Here is a 24,997-nt window from a genome sequence, read left to right as displayed (position 1 = left end):
TAGACCAGTGGTTGCAACAATGATCTGTAAAGACCTATCACAATCCAATGGCATCACCGTGGGGGTGGGGTAGCAGACTGCAGCTGGAATGTGTTAGTGGAGCGGGGCAGGGCCATGCTAGCTGGGGGCTGCAACTCAGGCCTGGGGTGTGTGTGCAGAGCTGCGTGGGGGTGGGCTGGGCTAACTGGAGGGTGAAGGTCAGGCCTGGGGGTATGAGTAGGACAGGACAGGGATAGTGGGGTTGGGGCTGCAGGTTAGGCCTGTGGTGTGCGGGCAAAGCTGGGTAGGCCAGGGTGGGGATTGCTGGGGGAGGGGATGAGCTGCAGGCAGGACTGGGGGTGTGGGTGGGACAGGGCAGGGATGCGGGAGAGGGGCAGCAGAGCTGGCCTGAGGACCCAGGTGATGCTGCAGCTCATGGATGGAGCAGCCCCGAGGCTCCCTCAGCTGCTTCCATTTCTAGCTTGTGCCCCCTGTGGGCTCCCTCTGGCTAACCAGGTACACGTCATGCACCAGTCACTCAGGGGAGCGAGGGGAGGGGCTCGGTGGGGCATCTTGGGTGCCAGCGCCTTTTGCTGCATGGGCAGTGGAGAGTCTCTGAGAAGGTGGCTGGTGGGTGAGGCAGGGCAATGGATCTGGGTGCAGGGTCCCACCAGGCAGCATTGCTGTGGGCGCTCAGAGAGAACATGAGCTGCGTAGCTCCGTTTCAGGCAGGTCAGGTTGTGCTGGGATAGTTCAAGGGGCAGAGGACGGCCGGGGAGCCGACGAGGCGCACGGAGCTTCGGCCTCAGGTGAGATCGGCGGCTCAGCTGGAGCCTGTCGTTATGGTTTCCAGCACGCGCTGCCTCGCCCCTGAATTTCCTCTGCTGTGTTGCCCCCTCGCCCAGGCTGGGCCGATCCCTTGGTAGCTCTTCCCAACCTGCTTGGCACAAAAGCCGTTTCGTATCCTCTGCGCATCTTGCCCCCTCGTTATTTACCCCTTTGCTGCGGACGTTAACGACTGTGTGGAACAGCACAAGTTCCAGGACAGACCGGGGTCGTGGGGGGATGCAGTGCCCCACTTTTTGCCTCTCTCCCTGGGAAATGTGACCATCCATTTCCTACCCTTGATTTCCTGCCTTTCTGTGAGTCTCTGCCCTCCTGTCCCAGAACCCCCCGGCCCCAGCAGGCCCCCACTGGTAACCGGCGACCTTTGCCTCTCTGAACTCTTTGGCCAGTGCCTGTCCCCCCCGGGAGTGCCAGGAACGCTGCGCCATGGGGCGCTCTAAGCGGTTGGTATTGCAGGAGCCCTTAGGAGTGTCCAGTCCTGGGCCAGGCCCCACTGGGTGAAGCGCTGCAGGACCAAAATGGTAGCCTGGTCCCTGCCCAGCTAGACTCTTCTGCCTCAGCACCGCATGCCCCCGAAGTCAGGACCAGGCTGCTCCTCCTTGGCCGGCTTTCCTGGGCAGGGCCGCGCCAGGGTGCAGCGTCTTAGCCAGCCTCAGCAAGGCCTCCCGCGTGAGAGGCTCTGATTTCGAATTAGCCCTTCCGGGGGTGCCTGTGGCTGGCGGGATTCCCTGACGCCAGCACCTCTGAGGTCGTGGTTTGGGCATCTCCCATGCCCAAGTCTGAAAACGCCAGCCTGGTCTTTGCTGTGGTGCTGGGAGGCAGGTGGCAGGTGCATCCTGGCCCTGGCTGTGGACTGAGCCCCCGGCAGACCCAGGTGGTGGTGCTGATAGCTCAGCTCCTTGGCACTGCACTGAGGAGCAGAGTCCCCGGGGCTGGCGGCGGACAGCGGGTGGCTTGCCAGCTGCAGTGCTGTAGTCCCCTGCATCTGTTTGTTGTTTGCAGATGGCGAGCGGCTGGGCGAGGTGACAGATGCTGGCAGGCGTGTGGCCAGGCCCCGGGCAGCGGCTCAGCAGAGAAAGACCGAGGACTCCAGCGAGAGCCGGGAGGAGGAGCAGATGGTAACTGCAGCCTGGCCTGTCCCCTCTTTCCTTGTTAAATAGGAAATGCAGCACATGGGGGCTGGAGCTGTGTGTGCTGGGGGAGGAAGCCCGTGCACCTGGGGTCACTCTGCAGGGCTTCCTGCTGCCCCTGGTGCTGGGCTGGCGAAAGAGCTTCCCATGGATGCTGCCTGGACACACCAGGCCCACTGAGGGAGGTAAGGGTCCTGTGAGAGCGCTGCTGGCGAGCTCATGGCAGGAGTTTGGAGTGGGTATGAAATGCACACCAAGTCCTTAGGACTGTGGCTCTCAACCTTTCCAGACTCCTGCCCCGCTCTCAGGAGGCTGCCTGGCTGGGTGTACCCCCACGTCTGCCCCTTCCAAGTTTCTTGCTTGCAGAATCGCATGTAGGAATACACAAGTGTCGTAGCGCACTGGTACTGAATTATTTACTTCCTTGTGTTTACCATGTACAATAGGCCCCCGACTTACCCGTCTGTTGTGTTCTGGGGAAGCCTGGCGTACGTCGACTTCCGTGCAACATGAGGTGGGGGTTGCGTTCCTTAGATCCTGTGGGGTTTGTTGTGCCAGTTGGGGTTTTTATTAAGCAAAACAGTAGGATTTCAGTGGCTATATTAAAAAAAAAAAGAGCGGGAAGAGGGCTCCTGACTGGTGCTGCTGGAAGGGCCCAGCTGGCTCCCCGGCAGCCCTGTCCCTCACTGTGTTGGCAGGGCTCAGCAGCCCAGTCAGCTCCCAGCCCCAGGGCTTCTGGACTTCCCCTGCCACCCAGCAGGGGATTTCGTCTGGGGCTGCTGAGGTACCAGCACCGAAAAAGCACGTGTTTCTGTACATACGCAAATGGCGTGCATCTCATGGTGCACCGTTCAGTTTGATTGTTAAACTTGATTCGCTTTAACGCAAGATACGCACAAGTGGAATACATGTAAGTCAGGGGTCTACTGGCATTATAAAGTCAGCAGAAATATCAACACTGTTCTCACATTTCAGTGCGTAGTACCCAGAGCACCATAAACAAGTTGTCTGTGTGAGACCTGGCTTTGGAGTGGCTTTGCTAGTGCTTTGTCCGTAGCTTGTTGTAAAACTAAACAAACATCGAGCTGAGTTGCTGTACCTGCCCGGAACACTCCTGCATGCCCCCAAGTACTTGTGCCCCGGGCTAAAAGCCATTGCCACAGGGGACGGTGCTGCTGGAAACCACCAAGGTGTGTGTGAGTAGGTCTGTATGGATCCTTCCCTGCAGGCCAGCTCCCCCACATGTGTGTGGGGATTAGTGTTTGCGGGAAGCTGTGTGCTTGTACGGCTGCTCAGGAGGGATTTAAATGCTGCCCAGGTAATTAGCAGAGCTCCCCCAGCTGGGTTTTGTGTTCTTATTGGCGGCGTACACTCGCACACGCCTGGGTGTGCCAAAAGAAGTTATTCTGCATGTGCATTGAAAAATCCACAATGTTTGGAAAAGCTTAGAGGGAACCTTGGTGAGGTTCCCAGGTCAGAATCCCCTGGCACTGTCCCCTGAGCAGCCCCCATGGCGAGCACCTTGGCAAGAGCTGTGGGGCAGCCCTGCCTTGGCGTCGCCCTGCTGGGAAGCGCAGAGTGGGAGCACGGCACCGCTTGGCTGGGCAGGGCCAAAGGGACTCAGCCACCAATGAAGATAACTCAAGGTGGGGAGCAGGCAGGGGGCGGTGGGTTTCCTTGCAGCATTGCCCCTCTGAAAAGCCTGTGCCGGGGCAGCCCCTTGGACGGAGCACAGCGGGTCTGTGCTAGCTGAGCTGGATGTGGCCGTGTTCCCATGGGAATCTGTGGCCTGAGCGTGGTGCTCCCTGTAGGCAGAGCGCTTGGGTGGAGAGATTCAGGTGCCGCCCGGCTGATTGGCAGAGCTCCCGCAGCCGGCAACATGTGTTTCTCCTGGTGGCGCATGTCTGCACACGCCTCAGTGCACACAGCACCATTTCCTCTGTGCACGGATGGAAACATTTAGAGGGAACATGGGCTGTGAGCCTGAGCACAGTGAGCAGCTTCTGCCGTGGCAGCGCCTCGGGGACTGGAGGAGGGGCTGGCACAGTGCCTCTGCTCTTGGCCGACGGGCCATGTGCCATGCAGGGCCCTTCACCAAGGCTGGCCCGGGTAGCACTCACTGCACGAGCACTGTGCCGACAGGGCTCAGGCAGGCTGTACCGGAACCCGGTGCAGGGAGGCTCATATTTCACCGCCCGGCAGTAATACTCCATTTCTCCTCACCGTGACCTAGGTGACATTGACCAATCACTGCCCCTTTCCCAAGGCATTGGCAGCCCCAGGCCGCGAGGGAAATGGAAACAGCATTGACGTGGAAGTCATGCGGCAGTAATTAGTACAGGGTGTGGAGGGTCTGGCACACCACAAACAGAGACTTGTGCTAATGCAGCCCTGCACTGGGCCAGTCGCCGCAGCCCCCGGCTGACTGCAGATTCTATTGGGAGAACTGGCCAGGGCGATGGACCATCTACAGCTGAGCCCAGTTGCTGGGGGTTTAGATACCAGGGCCAACCTCACCTTCCCCCAACATGTGGCTAATCTAGACGAATCTGGCAGAGGCCCTTTCTGCCTGGCCAAGCTGCCATCCTGGGGCATGAGGACTGAGCGCTCTTGAGATACCGATCATGGTGCAAAAGTCTAGCTCACTCTTCTGCCTTTTGCACACCCTCACCTGAGCTTGCCAAAGCATCGGATGCAATGGTGGGTACCTTCCAGGCTGACATGCCCAGGGAAGCAGAGACAGGGAGAGAATGGCACAACTCGCAGGTGAGCCAGGGAGCTCAGAATAGAACCCAGGATCTGGACACGCAGTCCCTGCTGTATCAGCCGGACAAATTAACCTTTGTCAGAAGTCACTGAATGGTTTCCAAGCCATCAACCCTGCCCTGCTGCACCTGTTTAATCAACCTCTGGAAGGATCAAAACCCCAAATAAATCTGTGGTTTGCGCAGGGCGGGCTCATTAGGGAAGGCCCCTTTGTCAATGAAAGGGAGATGTTCGCAGTGGTAGCCCTCCCCTGGTAGTAACCATTTCCAGTGGGCTTGATTTGTAAACAAAAGAGTTTTTATTTAGCAAACCAGTAGGATGTAAGTGGGTATAGATTAGAACAGGAAGATCAAAGTGAGTTATCAAATCACACAAAAGAGAAAGGCACAGCTAACTCTGTTCCCCTAAAAATATATTTACTTGTGAGTTTTTACCCGAAGCAGCAGCCGTTAGGTGAAATCTTCAGGTCAGAAAGGATCTTATCCTGACCTGGATTGCCAGTAAAGTTTCCTGTCTTCCTTACAATGTGCTAGGCAGTTTCCATCCAGAGCTGTGATTAAACAGGGTCAGCATTGTTCTGCCGGGGGGGTGGGGAGTAACCCCAACTCTGTGCCTTGGGTGGAGGAGACAAGAGGATCTGGCTCAGCAGGACAGGGTGGTGGGGAGCCCCAGAGAGCAAGAAGTTGGATGTCAGTGGCATGATCAGCACACCCGGGAGCATCCCCAGGGGTCTTCTGTGACTGCACCCCAGCACAGGCACAGCAGAGAGATTTGCCTCAGTTGAATCACACCCCCGGTGCCCTGGGGTGGGGGCAGCAGGAAAGCCTACTTGGCGTGGTCTGTCCCAGCTATTTCACTTCCCCCGGCCCATCGTCCTTTGCTCCCCGAACAGCCCTGCTGCCTGTATTGCCTCCTGCCTGGCCCCCCTCCCCTTCGCTCTAAGGCACTTCCCGCATCTGTTCCCCTCTTGCGCTGCTCAGAGCGGAAGGCCCAGCCCCGACAGGCCTTGTGTGATCTCAGGCCACGGCAGCCGCTTCGGCGCCCTTCTCTGTCCTGTGCTTGCGGGAGGGAGGAGCGCCTGGGGGCACTGATGGATGACCTCTCTTGTCGGGGGTATGGAGCAAGGACAGAGCTGAACACTTGGATGCTCTGTGGCTTTGGCCTCTGCCTCATCTCGGGAGCGTTGGCGGCTGTTAAGCGGAGCCCGGCCAGCAGCTCCGGGCAGCTGCTTCTCACCCGAAGAAGCCCTCATGTGCTGGCAGCCACAGGCATCTGTCCTGGCCCCCGCCCTTCACTCTGGCCACTGAGCAAAGATCCAGCCCTGCCGGAGGCTGAGCAAGCACAGGTGGGAGGTGTGCAGTTATCTCTGTAGGTGGGCCCCACCAGCACCTGAGGGCATCGGACCCCCTTTGCCTTGTGCAGGCAGAAAGCACCCAGCAGCAGGGCTCCTGCGTGGCTCCCCGGTGTGTGCTACGCAGCAGCCCCTGGCATGGAGAGCTGTGTGGTGTGGGAGGCTCTGCTCTCTAGTTCAGACATTGCACATGGCCCCTCCTGCCCCTGGCGCTCTCTGTCCCAGCCCTCTGCTGGCAGAGGGTTGAGCAGAGGCCCGGGGGGGGGAGCAATTCTGGTGGGCCCCCCTCTTTGGCAACGTGAGAGCCGGGAGGTTTGGCTGAAGGTCGGGGCTGGCTCCTGAGGAGCCAAAACAGCTCCTGAGCTGGTGTGGAGATGGGGCCTCCCGAGCAGAGCAGAGCAAAGGTTGCCGGTGCAGTGCCCGCCCTTCACCCGGCACCAGCCAGGCTCCAGAGCAGAAGCCGCACTGCCTCCCCGTACCCCGCCAGGCTGTTCCCGAACAGAGAGGCTGTGAGCCTCTCCAGCCCATCACCTCCCCACTCGGCAGGCCCCGTGGAGCTGGCTCGGCTGGAGCCTGTGGGTGGCTGGCGAGGGATGAGGTGGGTGCAGCTCTCCCAGTCAGCCAGCGGGTCTCCCTGCTGTGAGCTGAACTTGACACGCCCCTTGGAAAAGCAAAGCCAGGCTGACCTTTGGGGTCGGTGCCTGCGCTAGAGCAGACAGGCCGAGCGGCTGTTCGCACTGCTGCAGCTAAGGCTTGTGGCTGGGGGACGTTCACTGGCTGTGGCTGTAAGGGCAGATCCTGTCTGCGTTCGGGGGTTGCCTCGGGGCAGTTACCTCATTGGCTGGAATGGGGGCAAGGCCCCATTGGCAGTACTCCCTGGTCCCCTCAATTCAGTGGGGAGGGGCAGCTCACTGATCACCAGAGTCTTGCCCCATCTGAGCGTAACACGCCCTGTCGCCCGCTCCCCAGCTCTGTAAGCAAACAGAAGAGCTGCCCCCCTTCTCCACAACAGCCCAACAAGGGCCGGCTCGGGGCAGCCAGGCTGTGAATTGCCTGCCTCTGTCAGTGCAGGGCTGGGAAAAGTTCACCGACTGGAAAGAAAAACAGCCATGGCTGAAATCGCTCCCTGGACCCGAAGCAAAGCAATCTGGCTAAAAAAAAGCCTGAGACAGAACACTGCAGCTCAGGGCGCTTTAAACTCAGCGGCGCATTAATTACACAGGCCGTCAGCCACAGGCAGCTCCTTATAGCAGGGGCAGGGCAGGGCTGCTGGTGCCCGGAGGAGAGCCCCCCCGCTCTCCCTAGCCATGGCATGGAGCCACCGTGAAGCCGCTGTGCCATGGAACAGAGAAGCTTTTATCCGCCACAGCTCAGCGAGGGCCAGGGAGCGGAGAGAGCCATTTATTTGGGTTTCCTGTCCGCGTGCTGCACCCTGGGCCACAAGGAGTTTGCAAGACATAGGCTCTTAGACGTGCGCCGTGGTCAGTGCGTCTTTCCCCTTTGATGTGTATCAGTCCAACTCTGGCACCACTGGTACCCAAGGGCCCAGGCCACAGGGCAGGGGGCACTGAGCGCATGGGGCTGTGGCGCTCTCACCAGCCGTGGGGGACTCAACAAATCCCCCCCAAATGGCCATGGAAGTGCCAGTGAGTTTGGGAACCGGCACTGGTACCAGCTGTAGTGTGACGGGAGTTCCGGGCACAGCTGAGGAAACCAATCCCGGGTAAATTTGCTTAAAACCAGGCCACTTACAGCCCAGGCTGTGATTTCGCAAATCAGCCAGCCCACTGGCCAGCCAGAAACCAGAGAAACAAACCCACAGATTCTCTAGCTGCTCCACATGGCCAGATCCAGCACCCGCTTTACTCAGGTGAGAGGTTGTTAAAACCTATTTCACCAAATCCACACGGATCCTTCTGGGCCCCAAAGGGTCCAGCCACGTTCCCAGGTCAATATGTACTTGGATCTTACCCAAAACAGCAAGCCGTGCAATACTCCAGATCTAAAATCTAACAGTTTATTAACAACGAATTAAAGAATAGGGTGAGAGGCAGAAATTGTTGAAGTACATCCTGTACGTCAATTACAGTTATTGACGCAGGCCAGCGATGTTATATGCTGATTTCTTAGAAGTCTCTGAAAACGCATCCTTCTGAGGGATGGGCCCTCAGTCCACACTGGCTTAGTTCACAAGGACTGAAAGAACAAAGATGGTCACTGGCAGGGCCATCCGCCAGCTTGTCCTGTGAGTGGAAAAACTCCTTTCTTCTCCCAAAGACCATGCAGGGCCCACCTGACCAGGTAGGCCGTGTGGCCCACTGCCATTGGTTGCTGAGTTCTCCAGCAAGCCCCAGTCCGTTTACATAGCATGAGGAATTGATGCCTGGGCCTTTGCTGTTTAATACATCCTCCTGGCTGAGAGGCGACCACACCTCCTTGTGAACCTCAGCACTGAAACGGTTCTAGTTCAGCTATAAAGCCAATATCTATAACTACGTACAAACATGACACAGATATGCAAGTAGCATAAACAGATTCAGGGCATTACCAACTTTCATTGCACATCCCACTTGGCCCACCTGGCAGGAGATTTGGTGACAGTGTATACAATGGTGACAGAAATGGCTTTCACATTTAATTTAAAAATCCAGTAACGTCGCACCAGCCGACTACCCCCACACCCTGAACTGCTACCTCCAGACCATCCCTCCCCACCAGCAGCAGCACAGCCTCTAACAGCCACTCCAAAATCCTGGCTAATCTTTCCAAGGGAGCAGAAGTAGTTCATCCCTTCAAACAATCAACGGCTAATTATGCTGCCTGTCTAATGGTGTTTTCAGAGGGTTTTGTTCCCCTCCTCTGGGGCTTTAATTAGTTTGTTTAGACAAAGTTGGCTAATTACTTCTATAGTGCCCTGCATCCTAATAGGCTCCTCTTCTGTTACAGCATTTGGCTGCCTGTCTCTGCTGGCTGCCGTGTGCTCCACTCAGGCCTGTATTATACTGGTTATCTTCTGTGGTGGCCACGGCCCCTATTCTCTGGGGGACTGCCCTCTTGCGCGGTCCTGCCAGCCTTCGCGTCTCGATGCGCGCAGGGGACTGTTGCTCTCTGTACCCCAGCAGCAGGAGCTGTAGAGAGAGGCTGGCCTCAGGAGGTCTGGTTTTGATTCTTGCCCCTGCTGCAACCTCCCCGTGTGTCCCAGAGCGACTGCCAATCTCTGTGCCTCCGTTCACCATCTGTGGAACAGGGCTGGATTGTCACGTCTGTCTCTATTCCTTACCATGCTGTGAAGAGGACCTGGCATGACAGTCCACCAAGGGCACACCTACAGACACGGAACTGGGGTTCATTCATGGGGCACTTGGAGGACTCAATCCCTATCATGCTTCAGCTGTGCCAGGCGCTACACAAGTGTGGGTAAAACAACTGGGACTCTGCCTCTCTCACTGCTGCTTTTTCCTCTCCTCCTCCTGCCTACTTCCCTCATGTGCCGGCTCTGGTTACCTTCCTGTGCCGGACTCCCTGTGCCAGGACCCCATTGCCTGCATGAGCTTCTGTCAGGAGGTGGGCACCCAGCATGGGCTAAGGCCCGGCACGCAGTGCTGGGCGCTGAGAGCTGCCAGCTAGCAGAGAGCTGTGCTGTAGGAATCCTTGTTGGGTACTGCCATGCTCGGACCCGACTATCGCCTTGGAATCTGAGTCTCTGAGCACAGGGATCAGCTGCGGGTGTCTCCCCAAAGCCCTTGAGAATGCCAAGTGGGGGGTGATTAATTCTACAGGCCCCAGAGAGGATGAAAGAAAAATTAAACCCTGGCATCCAAAGGGGAAGCGAACGGACTCGGGGCATTTTGTTGCCTGAAGATCTCCCCTTCTCACCTTGCCTCCAAGACTTGCTGTCTCTGATCCCCTCAGCCAGGCTGCCTTCAGATCTCCTGCTCCACTGCTTGCTTTTAAACCGCTGCAGAGACAGAGGGGAGCGGGTAGTGGCTGAAACCTGCTTCAGAAACCTGCCCTGAGCTCCACCTGCATGTTAGCAACCTCCTGCTTGGGGAGCAGTCTCTGGCAGCTTAATGCGCCCACTCCTGGGTCTGTCCAGGCACAGGAGTCCCCAGGACATAGCAAACCCGGTAGGTCTCTGGTCGCAGTGCACCACGCAGAGGGCTTGGTGTCAGAAAGGTTTCTTGTGGGCTGTGTCCCTTCCGCGGTTGTCATGGAGCAGGATTTAGTATTTGCAAGGTGCATTTGGAGGTGCCGTAGAGGTTCCCGCGGGGGATGGTGCATGAGAAGGGCCTGGCATGCAGGTGCCATCAGCTCCACCTCCAGCCAGGCGGGACAGGTGCACGGCTGATCCACAAGGGGGGTCTCATCTGCAGCTGTCCCAGCTGTAAGCCTCACTCTAGTCCGACCCGGTCTTGGGCGCCCAAAGAGACACGCACAAATGGCACCGCTGAAGGGTAAGGAGAAGAAGGAAGAGCAGGTCACCAGCTTGGGAGCTCAGGTTGCCAAAGGGGAAGACGTGTTTGGAGCCTGCCACATCTTCACTTCCTTCAAGGACGCTTTTGTGCATGCAGCTGATCTCTCTGGCAAGGAAACCATCGGCCAAGTGACTGGTGTATGAAGGTGAGGGCCAACCGAGACCAGTCTTCACCCTGTGCTGCTATGTGGGCAGCCCAGGATGTTACCCAGAGGTGCAAGGAGCTGGGCGTCACTGCCCTTCCCATCAAGCTGTGAGCTACAGGTGGAAATAGGACCACGACTCCTGGACCTGGTGCCCAGTCAGCGCGCAGAGCTCTGGCGCGCTCTGGAGTGAAGGTTGGGTGTACAGTAAACCCTTGGTGTGTGATTTCAAGTGGCGCTTAACTGACATAACACATGTTAAGTGCCCCTCAAAATCTCCCTCCCCCCAGCCCTGGCCTAACCCCTTCAGCCTCGCACAGCCTTGGTTCAACCCCCTGCGGCCCGTCTCCAGTTCCGTTTCCAGCTCAACACCCCTCACGTGTAGCTTCAGCTCAACCCCCATACCCCAGCTCAACCCCCCGCCCTGGTTCAACCCCCCCCCGTTCACCACCCGAGTGTGGCTCTGGCTCACGACCCCTGTGCTTGGCTCTGGCTCAAGCACGCCCTCCCATTTCAACCCCCCCACCCCACCTCAAACCCCCCCACTGATGGCTCTGGCTCACACCCCCCTCGCACTTGGTTCCAGCTCAACCCTACCTCCTGCCCCCCTGCAGCCCCAACCACCCCAGCTTAACCCCTCTGCCCTCCTCCCATGGCCCCAACCCACCACCAGGCTTAACCCCCCCACCCAGCCTCCCCACTAACCCCAGGACTTACCTTTCAAAAGGAGCTCCGGGTATTCCTGCTGCTTCCCCGGCTGCAGAACGTGCGTTCCGCTGGCGAAAAAGCCACCCCCTACTTAAGCGAATTTTGGGTGACGTGAGGGTGCCTGGGAACACAACCCTCACATAACTGGAGGCACTACTGTGGTGAGGATGTGGCCCTCCCTCACTTCCCATGGCACTTGCAGAGAGGGTTCTCTGTGGTTGTCGTCTGTAACAGTGTCTGGGTTTTGTTCCTTTACACCTCACAAGACAAAACAAGGCTCCTGGTCCCCTGCTCAGAAAGACCCGATGAATCTCCCTCTGTTGGAAGCAGATGGAAAAAGTCCCAGAGAAAATGGAAACAAATGTGGGGGACGCTTTGTCCATTCTCCAGCAAGCTCTGATTCGCAGCATTGCCACAAGAGAGGAGGCGAATTGTCCCCAGGAGTGCGTCTGCTTCTGCCCATGAGATGGGGTCATGGTTAATGACAAGCACCTGTTCATGAAGCTCTACAGCTGTGGTGTCCTGCACACTAGCCACACATGGCTATCTGGCTGGTGAGTGTGGCTCGCTGGCTTGAACAGTAAATGTATTTTCAGACTAATGGGGCTAGTTTCCTATAGCTCAGTAGAGTGGCTACTGCTTCAGAACAGGTTGGAGTCTTCAGCTCCCTAGCAGACGCTGTTCCACGTGGCTGGCCCAGCTCTGTAGGTCCTGCTGGGGTGGCTGCACCTGGCTGATATCCTGCGGCTGGCGGCTCAGGGTGGCAAAAGGGTGAGGCTGGGAGCTGAGTGGAAGAGTTCCCAGCTCTACTGAAATGAGTATCACTTGGAAGATCAGCTTGCCGTAACAGCCATGCACGGCCCACAGCCCGGGCTGAGCCAGGCACTCTTGGGTGGGCGGGGGTAGAGCCCTGTTTCAGCCCATGGGCCAATGTCTCGCCGTCACTTCACGTCTACTTCAGCTGTGGGTGCGCTGGCTCTGCTCCACGCTGCCAGTGGGCAATTGCTCTGCCCGCCTCTCTCCTTTGAGCCAGCCCAGCCACAGCTGCTGGTCCCCACCTCCCATGTGTTACAAATGCTCCTTCCGGCCTCCTGGCCTAGCTGGCATCCAAGGGCCTCTCTGCACCCATCACTCCAGTCTCCACGGCATGGCAGGGTGGGCTGGGTTCCTCTTCCTAGTCCCTAGGAATAGCACAGTCCCAGCAGACGCCTCTGCCAGCTGCATTGGCTGCAGAGCTAACCAAGCCACTGGCAGAGCCCAGGGACTGGTGTGCCCAGTAGGGAGGTGTCTCCCAGAGGGGGCCCATGGCTGGTACAGCAGCTGCCAGCCCCTTCTCTCTGCAAAGAGCAGCTCGTGCAGCATCAGGAGCCAGCAACACCCTCCCCTCCTGAGCTCTGTGGGGTGGGCTGTATCTCTGCCTGTGCTGTGCCCAGCAGGGCATGCACTGAAAACACCAGCCAGGGGCAGGGAGCAAGAAGGGCCGGCTTGTTAGGAAGGCCCTGACCCAGGGGTCGATTGCTGGCTTTGCCACCCACTTCCTGTGAGACTGTGGGCACATCACTTGACCTCTTTGGGTCCTAGTTACCTCCCGTGCAGAATGAGGGTTCAGCCTTAGAGGGGACACTGGGAGGCCAAGAACAAGCCAAGCTGTGGTGCTAGGGATTGCTGGCTCTGGGAGCTGCCCAGGGGCCTGGGATAGCAATAGCATGGCTAGGTTAACAGGAACGTGCAGCGGGCGAGTGGAAGTGGCGGCTGGATGGATTACCAATACCACTCTGCGTTAGCTAGAGCCCGATCAATAAGGCCCACATCAGAGCCAGACATGAGCCAGGGCTCAGATGGAGCGGGAATGGGGAGGCATCTGAAACGGACAAGCAACAGGATGCCTCCAAGACTGGCCCCACACAAGGCTCAAAAGGCTGGACCCCCAGTCGGGGAGAGTCTGCGATGTGCCCTGGGCCGGTGCAGAGTGAACTCTCCCCCACGGTAATGGGAACTCAGAATCATTCATTGCTCTTGAGGTTCTTGTACGGGGTTAGCTGTGTCCGAGCTCTCCCCATTGCAGCACTGGCAGGGCAATCTCTTGAGGCAGCCCTGGTGCAGTAAAGCAGGTGTGTGCATCTGCCCACCTCCAGTGTGCTCCTGAAGCTCCAGGGCTATAGAACCCATCTGTAATAACCCCCTCCCCTTGGCCAGTTGCTTTAACCTTTGCAAAGCAAATCATCCCCCACTGTTTCTGGCTGCACAATCCACGTCCTTCGGAAGCCTTTGCCCACAGGCAGCTGCTCTCACCAGTCAACAAAGACACACACACACATCCCACCCCCAGAGCTTTGTGATTGGCAAAAAGAAGTTCCCCTCTGGGATACCCAGGTCCTTGACCACCTCAGAGCTAGAGCTGCTCTGAGAGGGGGTTTTCACGGAGAACTCAGATACCCTCCCCACCCCATGCTCTTTCTGCTTTCTTTTTTGTTGGCTTTACCAACAATGAAACTACGTTTGTTTTTTGGCAGCTCATCAGAAAAATGTCAAGTGTAACACCAGTTCTGTGTTTTGGGAAGAGGCTGTTTTTCATCAGCGGAAAGGGAGAAACGTGTCTGGACAGAACATTTGGGACCTGCGCTCCACAGGATGTTACATCAGAGCCCCTGTCTGTCTCTTTCGTTGGAGCTGGCCTCAGTGGATCAGCCGTCCCCTCGGTTTCCAAAGGCCCACTCCTTTTTTAGCTTTCCAAAGAATTTGTCTTGGTGATGGACAAGCCTGCCCTCTACCTGATGGGGAATTACTGAGTTTGAATCCCTGCAGGTCAGGCAGAGTGAGGATGGGGGTGCAGGTGTGGACATCTTTGTTTAATGTAAAACAGAATCTGACCAGTCCTTTTTCTGAGCAAGGCAGTCAGGGAACCAGCTGTGGTTGGAGGCAGCTGTGCATGGGCCCTGCAGGTCTTGCTCCTGGAGGAGCAGTGCCTTGGTAGGGACTTCATGCCATCCTTGGCTATGGCATCACAAGTAGCTGTGAGACTCGCCCTAGGGAAATGCTGCACTTCTGTAAGACACTGTCAGGGGTTGGCACAGAAGAGCCAGCTCCCAGTTCTCCGCTTGTGCAGCTGTACCTGAAGGATCATCACTGTTCAGTAGCTTTCTTGTGCTGGGAGGGACGGTAGCCACCTCTCTGAGCTGGAGACAACAGCCTGATACACAAAAATCGGCGGGTGGCTTGTGTATTTGTGGCCACGCAGCTCCTTGTATCCCAGGAATTCGGTGGAGTCCAGTGTCAGCTCCAGGCTCTGAGCTCCCTGTCAGGTGAGCTGCTTAGGCACAAGCTAGTGAGTAGCAGCTTGTGTGCTCTGTAGTCGGGCGTCTCTACTGGAATGGTGCTCATACGTCCGATCTGCTCCCTTTGATGTTAATTACCTTGGCCAGGTGCGTGTGCTCTCTTTGGAGAGCAGTGTAGACTCTGTGGTTAGCCAACACTGCAGACCTCAGAGAGCCCCCAAGAACCACAAATCTAGCGAGGTCTGAAGGCACTGGAGCCAGGTTTATTGTTGACGTATGGTCTCCAACCCCCTCATGAGTCTCCAATACGACTCAACAGTTTACATTGGTACATGCATACGCCGTGACAATGGACGCAACTCAGTTGACAGCAAGGGGGCTCTGTCATCCCCTAGGCCGCCCGATACAGCCCCTGTTACACACTTTTATACACAAGTATAAGCAAGTTACGTATCCAGGTACAACCCCCTCATTGTAATGCATTGACACCCCTTAATGTAACTAGAGCTGACCATTAACTTGGGGGCTAGTGGTAGTACCATCAAAACACAGCTATGCATCATGCTGTCATTACGACCTGTTCCTGAACTTGGGTTGGAATGTACCTGGTGCTAAGCTGTTATCTATGGGGAGGGTCTGGGGAGTGCCTGGTACCAAGCAGGATGTGTTTATGTGTATCACTAAGTGCCTGGCTCTTGGGTGCTTTTAGGTGTTTTTATGTGCTTTCAGGCCCTGTGATTTATCAGCTCTGTCTCTTGCTGCATTTCTGTGGGCAGAATCTACCTAGCACAGTTTTTGTTTTAACTTACCATTGTTCAGGTTTGAGGCCTTTAGCTTTGCTGTATGTTAACACAGCATTGACTGTTATCCTCCCCCTTTAGCCTTACACCAAGTCTCTCATTATTACATGCTCCATCAACCCCGCCCCTCATGTCTCTGTGACCCAGGTGTCTGTTACCTGTTACAGCCCCAAGTGCCAGCAGCCCTGGTGGGCGTGCTTTCCCGGAGGCTGCAGCGTTCCAGGCCTGGCTGCCCTGGGATCCAGCGCTCTGCTGGCCCTTGCTTCGCTGTGAACCCGACAGGATGTGTCTGAAGGCTGAGTAAGAGAGGAGGGAGATATAGACTAGAGGGAAGGACCAATGACACTTGCCAAAGCCAGCTAGAATCTGTACGTACGCCTTGTCTGGGAATCACCCTGACTGCAGCGTCCTCATGCACTTGCAGGGGTGTTACACTAGTGAACTCCAGCCCACGGGGAGCGACCAGGCTCATGTCTCTGGGTTCTGTTGCTGGTGAATCTGCTAGAGTAGCAGCTCACAGTCTGCTTTCCCCCTTGACTTTAATGTCTTGAGGGTGGCGCTCAGACACCCATGTTCTGCCCCCTTTTCTGAGCTCATCCCCCTCACGCCCACCGAGCCATTCCTTTGCTCCCATGTCCTGTGGCCTCCCATACAAGAGAGCCCCCTTCTTTCGCTCGCTGCCCAGGAGACGTTAGGATCGCGTGGGGAGCGGATCAGAGTAACTGCAATTAGCTGGGCCTGACCAGGGCTTTTGTTCCTCTTCCCGCCTTGCCTGGCTCACGCTAGCGGGTGCTGCTGCCAGTGGACAGATTGCTCTGGATTCCAGCCGCCTCTCCAGTGGCAGTGTCTGGGGAGAGGTCACAGGCAGCACAGACCTGAGCCAGCCTGTGGCCTAACAAATAGCAGCTGTCTGCCAGCCTCAGGCAGCACCAGCGGCTTTTGCAGCACAAAGGGAGCCCCTCTTGTCAGATGGGCTCGTGGCCCATGCAGCGCAGCGGGGGTCAGGACTGTGCTTCCCCCACCCACTTTTACAGCTGGGGAAACTGAGGCACCAAGCCACTAACTGAGTTTTCTGAACTAACAAGCAGTCCTGGAGCACCTCAAAGACGGAACAAATTTACAAGGTGATGGGTTTTCATGGGTCCCAGGGGAACCACAGGCTAACAGGGCTCCTCTGCTGCGTTCTGGGTTACTGTGAATCAGGCCTGGGCCCTCCCGGCATGACGCCCCACGCTGCTCTCACTGCTCGGTCGCGTTGCCTCTGTTGCACACCATGTACGGCATCTCTTCTTTCCAGACCCCATGGGCCCCATCTCCCTGCCCTCCTGTGCACGTTTCACTTGCCCATAGGCCCGGCACTCGCTGTGCTCCATGGCTTACAGCTGCCCTGGACACCTTCTATTTAAGCCCTTTGTCCCCCCAGGGCAGCCCCAGCGGTGCTACGTGTTTCACCTGCCAGGTCCCTTTCCCAGCTACCATGGACCCAAACAGCACCGCTGCGGAGGCAGCTGCACAGCTGTGCTGCCGTGGCTGCAGCTTCAGGCTCCATCCCTGCTTCCTTCCCACGCTGGGCACAGGCGGCCAGCAGCTGATTCCTCCAGATGGGGAGCTCGACGAGCAGCCGGTTGTTTGTCATGGGCTAACGCACTTCTCCAGTACCTAGTCACCGGGGTAATTTGTCTCCGTGTAATGAGGAGCGGATGACACAAGCAGGTTGGGCCAGGCTTGGTGGATCCCCTGCCTTCCTCTGCCTCGTCCCTGTGCACAGCAGGAATGTGGGCAGCGGAGGGCCCCCCCCATCTGCATTCACCTCCAGGGCTCCTCATCCACCTGCCCCTGCTTTGAAACCCCCCTCTGCCGGCGCAACCTCAAGATGCTCATTGACACCTGGTCAGTGTCTCTGTAAACTGTGGGCTTGGGCAGCCCCCCGGTAGGAATTCATGGGCTACCAAGCTGCTCCCAGCCACCCACCGTGGGCAGCATGTGTGTCTACTGGGGTGCGCATTCCCACATGCCTTGGCACACATGACAAAATTTATTCTGCCCATGGATGGCAAAACAATAGAGGGAGCTTTGCTCCTGGTCCATTGTCCAGACGCCTGTTTTCCTAAGCAGCATGCAGTTGGCTCCTAGCTGGTCTCCCTTCCTCAGCAGCCCCTTGCGCTCTTTCTGGGGACCCAGCTAGCTGTTCTCCCTGAGCTTCCCTGCCTCTAGGAATGAAGCCACATGTCGGGAAGTGACTCCAACTAGTACAGCTCATGACAGCTGGCCTGCTCACAGGGCCCCTGTGCCTGGCTCTGTGCATTTCGTGTCCCTCTCCTGGTCAGGATTGGCCCGAGAGCTGTCCGTCCCCACCAGATCAGGCACACTTGGCTGATGGGGGAGGATGGGGCTGGGGTTCCCCACCACTGCTGTAGGGGATACTCTGCCACTTCTCCGTGCTCCTGCAGGACAAATGATCCCCCCAGGAGAGCCTGTGCCCTGGTTCTGGGCCCACGTCTAGGCTAGATGGGGAAGTAAGTTTTCTGGCCTCCCACACAGGCCCCCCTGCCGAGCCACAGAATGGTCCCCTGCCCCGTTGCCTGGGTGCTGGCTGCTCACCAGGGATGTTTAGATCCCCCGTCCCTTCCTGCAAATGAGTCAGCCCTGCCAGCCCCCCAGAGCCTCGTTACAATTAACCAGCCTGGAAGTTCCCCACTGGATGCAGGTTCGCCTGAGGCACCGTGTGGCATCGCACTGGGGCATTGAGCCGTGCTGCCTGCACCCTCAGGAAGAGGCTGCCTGGTGCTCCTGGGGGCCAAAAGCCCTGCGGGTGGAACGCGGCTGCGCTCCGCTGTTCGGAGACTTGGGCTTGGTGGGGTGGTAGGAACCTGTGTCGCCCGTTTTCCTTCCGCTGGCCCTGGCCCCTGCCTGGGATGCTGCTCTCACCCTGTCCTCGGTTTCCCCATCAGGGCGAAGGGCGGGACTGGGACAGCCCAGGAGAAGAGGGAGCCAGGCGGCCCCCCAACCTGAACATGACCAAGCGTGTTCTGCCATGGAACGAGCAGGTGAGCAGGGCGGGGGAGCAGCGTGTGCGGGAGCTGTGGAGACGGGGGCAGGAGAACCTAGGGGACCCCAAGCAGCTCCTTCCCTCCGACAGAGTCTGCCGCAGCGGTGCTGGGTGGGTGGAGTCGCCCATGCTCCAGGGGCCCTTGGCCTCCCTTCAAGCTAGTGCCTGTCCTGACGGGCAGGGCTTGTGCCAGCCCCAGCCACGCAGCTGGGGGAGAGCAGTGGCTGTGGAGTCCGTCGCTCACCGTGTCTCAGGGTGGGAAGTGCGGCCAGCCCAGGCCAGGCCCGGCCCTCCCCGCGCAGAGCTGTCATAAGAGCAGGGATCTGGTCAGAGGTCAGCAAGGGGGCCAGGCCCCTCTCTGCCTAAGGCGCTCATGCAGCATGCGGATGTAGCAAAGCACTGTTGCCTGGGCTCTGGCCACAGGCCTGTGGTGCAAGGCCTCTGCTGAGGGCTCCTAGAACTTGAGGAGCACGACTGGGGCTGCAGGTTAGCAGAGGGTAGCCAGGTGGGATGCTGTGGCTGGTGCCTACAGATGCCCCATGGCCAAGGGACTGGGTGTCACCTTGCGAGTCTCTGCTGCTCCTGGATAGACTGGGTCAGATTCTGACCCCACGGGGTGCCCTGATCGAGGATGGGCCCAAGTGTCTTAGGCTCTGATTCCACCCAGTCCCAGCGCTGGGAGGTGTGGTACACCCCCAAACAGCAGCGCTGCCTGCCAAGTGCAGCCATTGCAGGGGGTGTGGGAGTGGCTGCAGCTTGTTCCTTTCCGCCCAGGCACTTTGGGACCGACGCCATTGGCACGTGGCAAATAGCCCTGTTCTGTGCCACGGCTGCAGTTCAGCAGGTAGCGACGGCCTGGTGGGGTTGGCACCACTGGAGTGGTGGGGCCCTGGTGGGTCGTGGTTGTTGGCAGAGCTGGTGCAATGTGGTGGTTAGCAGAATGGGTGTGGCACAGCAATTGTCAGGGTGTGTTTGGTGAAGCTGCAGCAGTGTGGCACATTGTGTGGTGGTTGACGCTGGCACGGTGTAGCTAGTGGCATTTTGTGGTTGGTGGAGCTGCTAGGGTTTAGCTCGTAGCAAGGTGTGATTAGTGGAGCTATGGGGGCATGACACAGGGCATAGTTGTTGGAACCGGCAGGGTGTGGCTATTGGCATGGTGTGGTTGGTGTGGTGTGGCTCTCGGCAGGGTGTTATTGGAGCTGGCAGGGCGTGGCTATTGACAGGTTGTGTTTGTTGGAGCTGTCCGGGTGTGGCTGGTGGGGCATGGCACAGAGTGTGGTTGTTGGAGCTGTCTGGGTGTGGTTGTTAGGGCATGGCACAGTGTGTGGCTGTTGGAACTGTCCGGGTGTGGTTGTTAGGGCATGGCACAGTGTGTGGCTGTTGGAGCTGTCCGGGTGTGGTTGGTGGGGCCTGGCACAGTGTGTGGCTGTTGGAGCTGGCAGGCTGTGGCTTTTGGCAGGGTGTAGTTGTTGCATGTGGCATGGCTTTTGGTATATCTTGACTGTTGGCTGAGCTGGTGGGATGTGGCCTCTGGCAGAGCAGGCCTGGCCCGGCTGTTGGGAAGATGGCGCTGTAGGGCTGTGGCCAGGGTGTAAGTATAGCTGTGGGCAGGGCGTGGTAGTTAGCCTGGCTGTTAGCAGAAGAGGCATAGATAGTGTTGGCGAATTTTTCCCCACCGCACTTCTCTGGCTGGTGGCGTCAGTGAGCCGCGGCAGATGGTGATGGAGCATCTCAGGGTCACCTTGCCCCAGGCCATCTGTGCGTAGATGGAGCCTTTTGGTCTCCAGGGCAGGACTCACAGGGCGCTGTCTCCTCTCCCTGCACTTCCCAGCCTCACTGTGCTGCCCAGTGCTGAGACCTCCCCAGGCACCCAGGGGCAGCCTGTGCCCAGGCTGAGTGCCCGGAGGCTGCTGGGACCCTCCCCAGGGACGCTGCTCTCTGCCCCTCGGCTCTGCCCCAGACACCCCTTGGATGTCCTTAGGCCTGTCACCCTCAGGCCCCGCCCCCCTCTCCTGCCGCCCAGCTCTGAATTCTTTGGACTCCCCCACTGGGTCACGTCCCCCTGCCTCTCAGGCCGCAGGGCTCAGCTGGTGTCTGCAAGCAGGTGTGGAGCAGTGGTCACGCAGCCTGATGGGGGCCGAGGCGCCAGCCAGGAGCATGCCCTACAGCAGCATGGTGGAGGTGGAGGGTGCCGGGGGGGTAGGGGTGGGGCAACCATCTCAGTAAACCCCCAGCAAACCGGGGGACCCCTCGGCTGCCTCAGCTGCCCTGGTGACGTGGGCCACTGGCTGTTCAAGGTGTCCATCAGTCCCATCTCTGAGGCTCTGCCCACCACAGGCCTTGCCTGATTATAGTCTGGGGAGCAGGGCAGGGTGGTCTTGATGTGTGGGTGCCACTGGCCCCGAATCTCTCCTCTGCTCCCGGCCAGCATCCGCCCTGGGCGATGACTGGGTTCTCCTCAGCGCCTTTGCAAAGGGAATAACAGCACCTGGCTGCCCAGCTGCTTCCCTGTGTGTGCTCCCTTCCCTGAACGTGGCCACACTGCACAAGCCTGGCCTTTTGCTCCCCTTCCTGGGATCCCCTGCACGTGCCCAAGTGCAGCCAGCTTGTCACAGGCTAGCAAGGGCCAGAGGCCCACCTGCAGCTGAGAGCTCATGCTTTAATGCAGGGGGTCACCAGCCGAGTCCTCACTTTGCTGGCCAATGCAGCGGCTGCCCCTGGTTCCCAGGAGGGGGATTGCCAAAAATACCAAGCCAGCGGGGAAAGGAGTGGGGTCAAAGGTGGAACAGTCCCTGGGTCCCTAGCGGGGAAGCCTGGCACAGCCTGGAAACAGCCGTAGTGGTGGGACGGTTAGGGTCTAGGGGAGGCTCTGAGCTTTGGGACTCGAGCTGTCTTGGGGCACTTTAGGGTGTGGTGCTGGGCCCGTGGCTGGCAGTTTGGCGTTTTCATGAGCCATGGATTGGCTGTGTCGGCCGGGGACACGGCACGTGGGGGGGAAGAGGCTTCCAAGATGTGCTGTAGCTGGGGGATTTTTCCCAGTTTGAGCCCCTAATGCCTTTATGCACTGCCGTGGCTGCATGGCACCCAGGGGAGAGCCAGGGCTGGCTGGAGGCAGCACCGGGGCTGGGGACCCAGTGTGGGCTGAACTGAAGCGGATCTTCCTTTAAGCTGGCGGTAGCATGGGCTAGCTAAGGAACCTGGGGCTGTTTGGAGCCCTGTCACAGCCCAGCCGGGCAGGAAACATGCAATGCCCCAGAAGAACAGCCTCCTGCACTCACGTTTCCCAGTGAGCAGCACCCAGCGCCCAGGGCAGGTACTGCTGGACTGCACATCCCTTCCCTCTCCCAGCCTCCCGAGGTACAGGGCCACGCTTGCTTTGGCGTTGTGTAGCGTAGAGCCCTGTCTTAGTGGCTCCGATCTGGCACTGCGGGACTCTCTCATGGCCTCTGCTGGGGTTCGGGTGGGGCCTTTGCTCGGTGATGGGGAGGCAAGCCCGGGCGCCTGGGGGCGCAGCCCAGCGCAGGCTGTCACGCTCGGGGGTGGGGGCTGTTCCTTCTGCAGTACAAGGGGAAGGCAAACCTGCACGTCTTCGAGGACTGGTGTGGGGGGGCCGTGAGGCACCTGAGGAAGAACCTGCACTTCCCCCTCTTCCCACACGTGAGTACGACCCCCTCGCTGGGACGAGGCCGCGCTCCCACACCCCTCGGTCAGCTGCATCACTGGCTGCCACCCTCCTTTCTGCCGGAACGTTTGGCTCCCTGAGGGCCTGCCCCAAAGCCCATTGCAGGGGGTGGCCTGTGAGACAGGGGTTCCCTGGGAATCAGTCCTGGAGGGGGACCTCCTGTGGGATCCATGGGAGCTCTCGCTGGGGGTGGGATTTCCCTCTGGGCAGGGCCTGCCCAAGCCCCATGTGGGCTGCCCAAGGCGTGGGACTGAAGTGGGCACCAGGCCCTGGTCTGTCGGTGGAATGTCACCCTCTCCGTGGCCCCCCTGGAGCGGGTGCGGCTGCGGGGGTGGCTCCCCTGCCTCGCCCACGAGGGATGCTAATGCGACCTGGCCCCACGCGAGGCCTGACCCCTCCATCTCGCCCCGGCCTGCTGCGCAGACCCGCACCACGGTGAAGAAGCTGGCTGTCTCGCCCAAGTGGAAGAACTATGGGCTGCGGATCTTCGGGTACCTCCACCCCTTCAAGGATGGTGAGCCTCTCCGCCACCCCGGTCCCCCGACGGCGGCTGCACAGAGCCAGTGCCTCCCCCCTTCCTCTCCGCCCGCTGCAGCTGAGCCCTCCCGGTGCTCTCGACAGCCCTGGCTCAGGAGGGAGGCGTATTCAGAGACCCCCGGACTCACAGGATCAGCTTATTCACGTGACTGCAGGGAGCGCCGTACAGCCGTGCCCCCCTCACATGCACGTACAGGGCAGGAGCAGCCGTGCAGCTGCAGGAACCTCATATCGGTCCCTAAGCTCCCTGTGTGCTGCATGGCCACCCAGCCACACAGCTGCCCAGTTAGCACCACACTGGCGCACAAGGCATCCACACATGGCAAGGCTGCCCTGCCCCCGGCAGAGCCTACAGCCTGGTAGCCAAGGGAGAGATGGTCTGAACCAGGCCCCTCTCCTGCAGCCCGAACACAAGCATGGCCCAACCCTCTGCCCCATGCCTGAGCCCCTCAACCTCAGCCCCACCCCTGAGCCCGCATCCCCACCCCTTGCACCCCAACCCTCTGTCCCAGTCCTGAGCCCCAACCCTCACACCAAACCCCTCCTTCCTGGCCCACCCCAGAGCCTGCACCTCCAGGCAGATCTGTCACCCTTCGCACCTGAACCATCTGCTCCAGCCCTGAGCCTCCTTCCTCCCTCCCTCAGAACCCACTGCCTCCCCACAACCACATGAATTTTGGTGTGTTGACCAGTATGAAGCGTGATGTGCTGCCCAATACATCCATACTGGTGCATGTAGCAAAATGCATTCCACTTGAGGGTGGGAGAAATGAGAGGGAACCCTGCTCAACTCCCACCCTGCAGCTTGGATTGTTCTGGGGTACAGAGAGCGACCCCTGACTCCTCCCCGGTGCAGCTCCAGAGTGCCCAGGCAGGGCCCCCGAATGTAGCGACTTACACGGGTGTTGCTGACTCAGACACCCTCCCCATAGTCCTGCAGCCAGGGGATTCTCCTGCTCCCCTGCCACTGCTCCACACGGTGGGACTTGGCGGGGTCCCCACAGGGCACTGCTGCTGCTTTGGCCTGCTGTGTTCTAGGCAGCCCACCCCACAGAAAGTGCATTAGAACTGGGAAGAGCCAATAGAAATGGTCAGGGGTCTGAAATAGCTTCCGGGTTAGGAGAGCGGAGAAAGCCAGAGGCTGGGCAGCCTGCAACAGCGACAACCCAGAGGGGACGTACTTGATGTCTCCAGCATCACAAACGGGCAGAGAACGGGCCTAGGGCAGGTTGCTTCCTCCTTCCCAGAAGACAGTGATGAGGGGTCACCCAGTGGAATTCAAGGGCAGGTTTAAACAAAGGTACGGAACTATGTCTTCACGCGAGGCCCCATGAGCCTGCAACCTCCTGGCCGGAGATTTCCCTCAGGCCAAAAGAACAACTGCATTCGGAGAACCAGGCAGTAGTCCCTGTAGGTTCATCCAGCGCTGGCGGTTAGCCCAGGTGGTCAGGGACACAGCCCAGGGTCCCGAGCCTTTCGCTGGCAGACGCTGGGCCTGGGTGACAGGGGATGGCGTGCTCAGGAACTGCCCTGTTGCGTCCATTCACATTGAAGCACCTGGCACCAGCCGCTGCTGGAAGGCAGGACACTGAGCTGGGCGGACCATTGGTCTGACCCAGTCTGGCCATTCTGAAGGGTCTCATGTTCGTGACTATGTTCCTCCTTGCTCCACAGGGGACTTCCAGTTTTCCGTAGCGTCAGACGACAACTCAGAGTTCTGGCTCAGCTCTGATGAGATCCCAGCCAATGCCCGGCTGGTGGCTTTTGTGGGCAAGGTACAGATCTTCTCTCAAATACTCCTCTGTCCCCACTCAGCCTGTGCCGTGAACTCTCCTGGGCTCCTCCCTCCAGGTAGCAATGGTCTTTGTCATCTCCCTGCTAATTGTGCCGTCTGCTGCAAGAGGAGGCGCCCGTGTCCTCGGCATCTTGCTGGATTGCTAAAGTGCAAGTGGAGCTGGAATAATTACCGACGGGATCCATAGGAAACCTGAGCAAATCCCTCATGGGATACCCAATGCCATTATGAGTGGCCGTCCAGGTGCTGCAGTGGGGTGGGAGCAGCACTCACACTTGTGTTCTTCACCATAGAAACGTCCCACAAAGGCTGTCACTCAAATCTCTCTGCCTTGCTCTGGGCCCGGAGGGTGGCTGGCTGGCTGGCTTGGCGAATGAGCCCAGCCAGCTGGGCAAGCGACTCAGGAAACTCAGAACAAGGAACTTCTCTCCTACTCCCTGGAAAGATTTGGCAGGGGCTTGC

General features: G+C 58.7%; 1 protein-coding gene across 4 annotated transcripts in view; it reads left to right on the top strand.

The window, feature by feature from the left end:
• Positions 1 to 24,997, top strand: part of B4GALNT4 (beta-1,4-N-acetyl-galactosaminyltransferase 4) — a 110,472-nt gene that overhangs the window by 56,817 nt on the left and 28,658 nt on the right. Inside the window, exons 2-6 of one of the 4 annotated variants that reach the window (XM_074997948.1) lie at positions 1,828 to 1,943; positions 18,424 to 18,519; positions 22,083 to 22,178; positions 22,627 to 22,717; positions 24,415 to 24,515. In XM_074997948.1, the coding sequence (XP_074854049.1) occupies positions 1,828 to 1,943; positions 18,424 to 18,519; positions 22,083 to 22,178; positions 22,627 to 22,717; positions 24,415 to 24,515 (500 nt within the window). Of the gene's footprint in view, positions 1 to 1,827; positions 1,944 to 2,410; positions 2,470 to 15,642; positions 15,773 to 15,819; positions 15,841 to 18,423; positions 18,520 to 22,082; positions 22,179 to 22,626; positions 22,718 to 24,414; positions 24,516 to 24,997 lie in introns of those variants that run through there. The other 3 variants (XM_074997951.1, XM_074997950.1, XM_074997949.1) reach the window with 3 other exon arrangements.

The sequence above is a fragment of the Carettochelys insculpta genome, chromosome 6 (assembly GCF_033958435.1).
Source record: "Carettochelys insculpta isolate YL-2023 chromosome 6, ASM3395843v1, whole genome shotgun sequence".
Lineage (NCBI taxonomy): Eukaryota > Metazoa > Chordata > Testudines > Carettochelyidae > Carettochelys > Carettochelys insculpta.
Note: the sequence above shows the minus strand (reverse complement) of the source record. Positions and strands in the feature narration are given on the sequence as shown.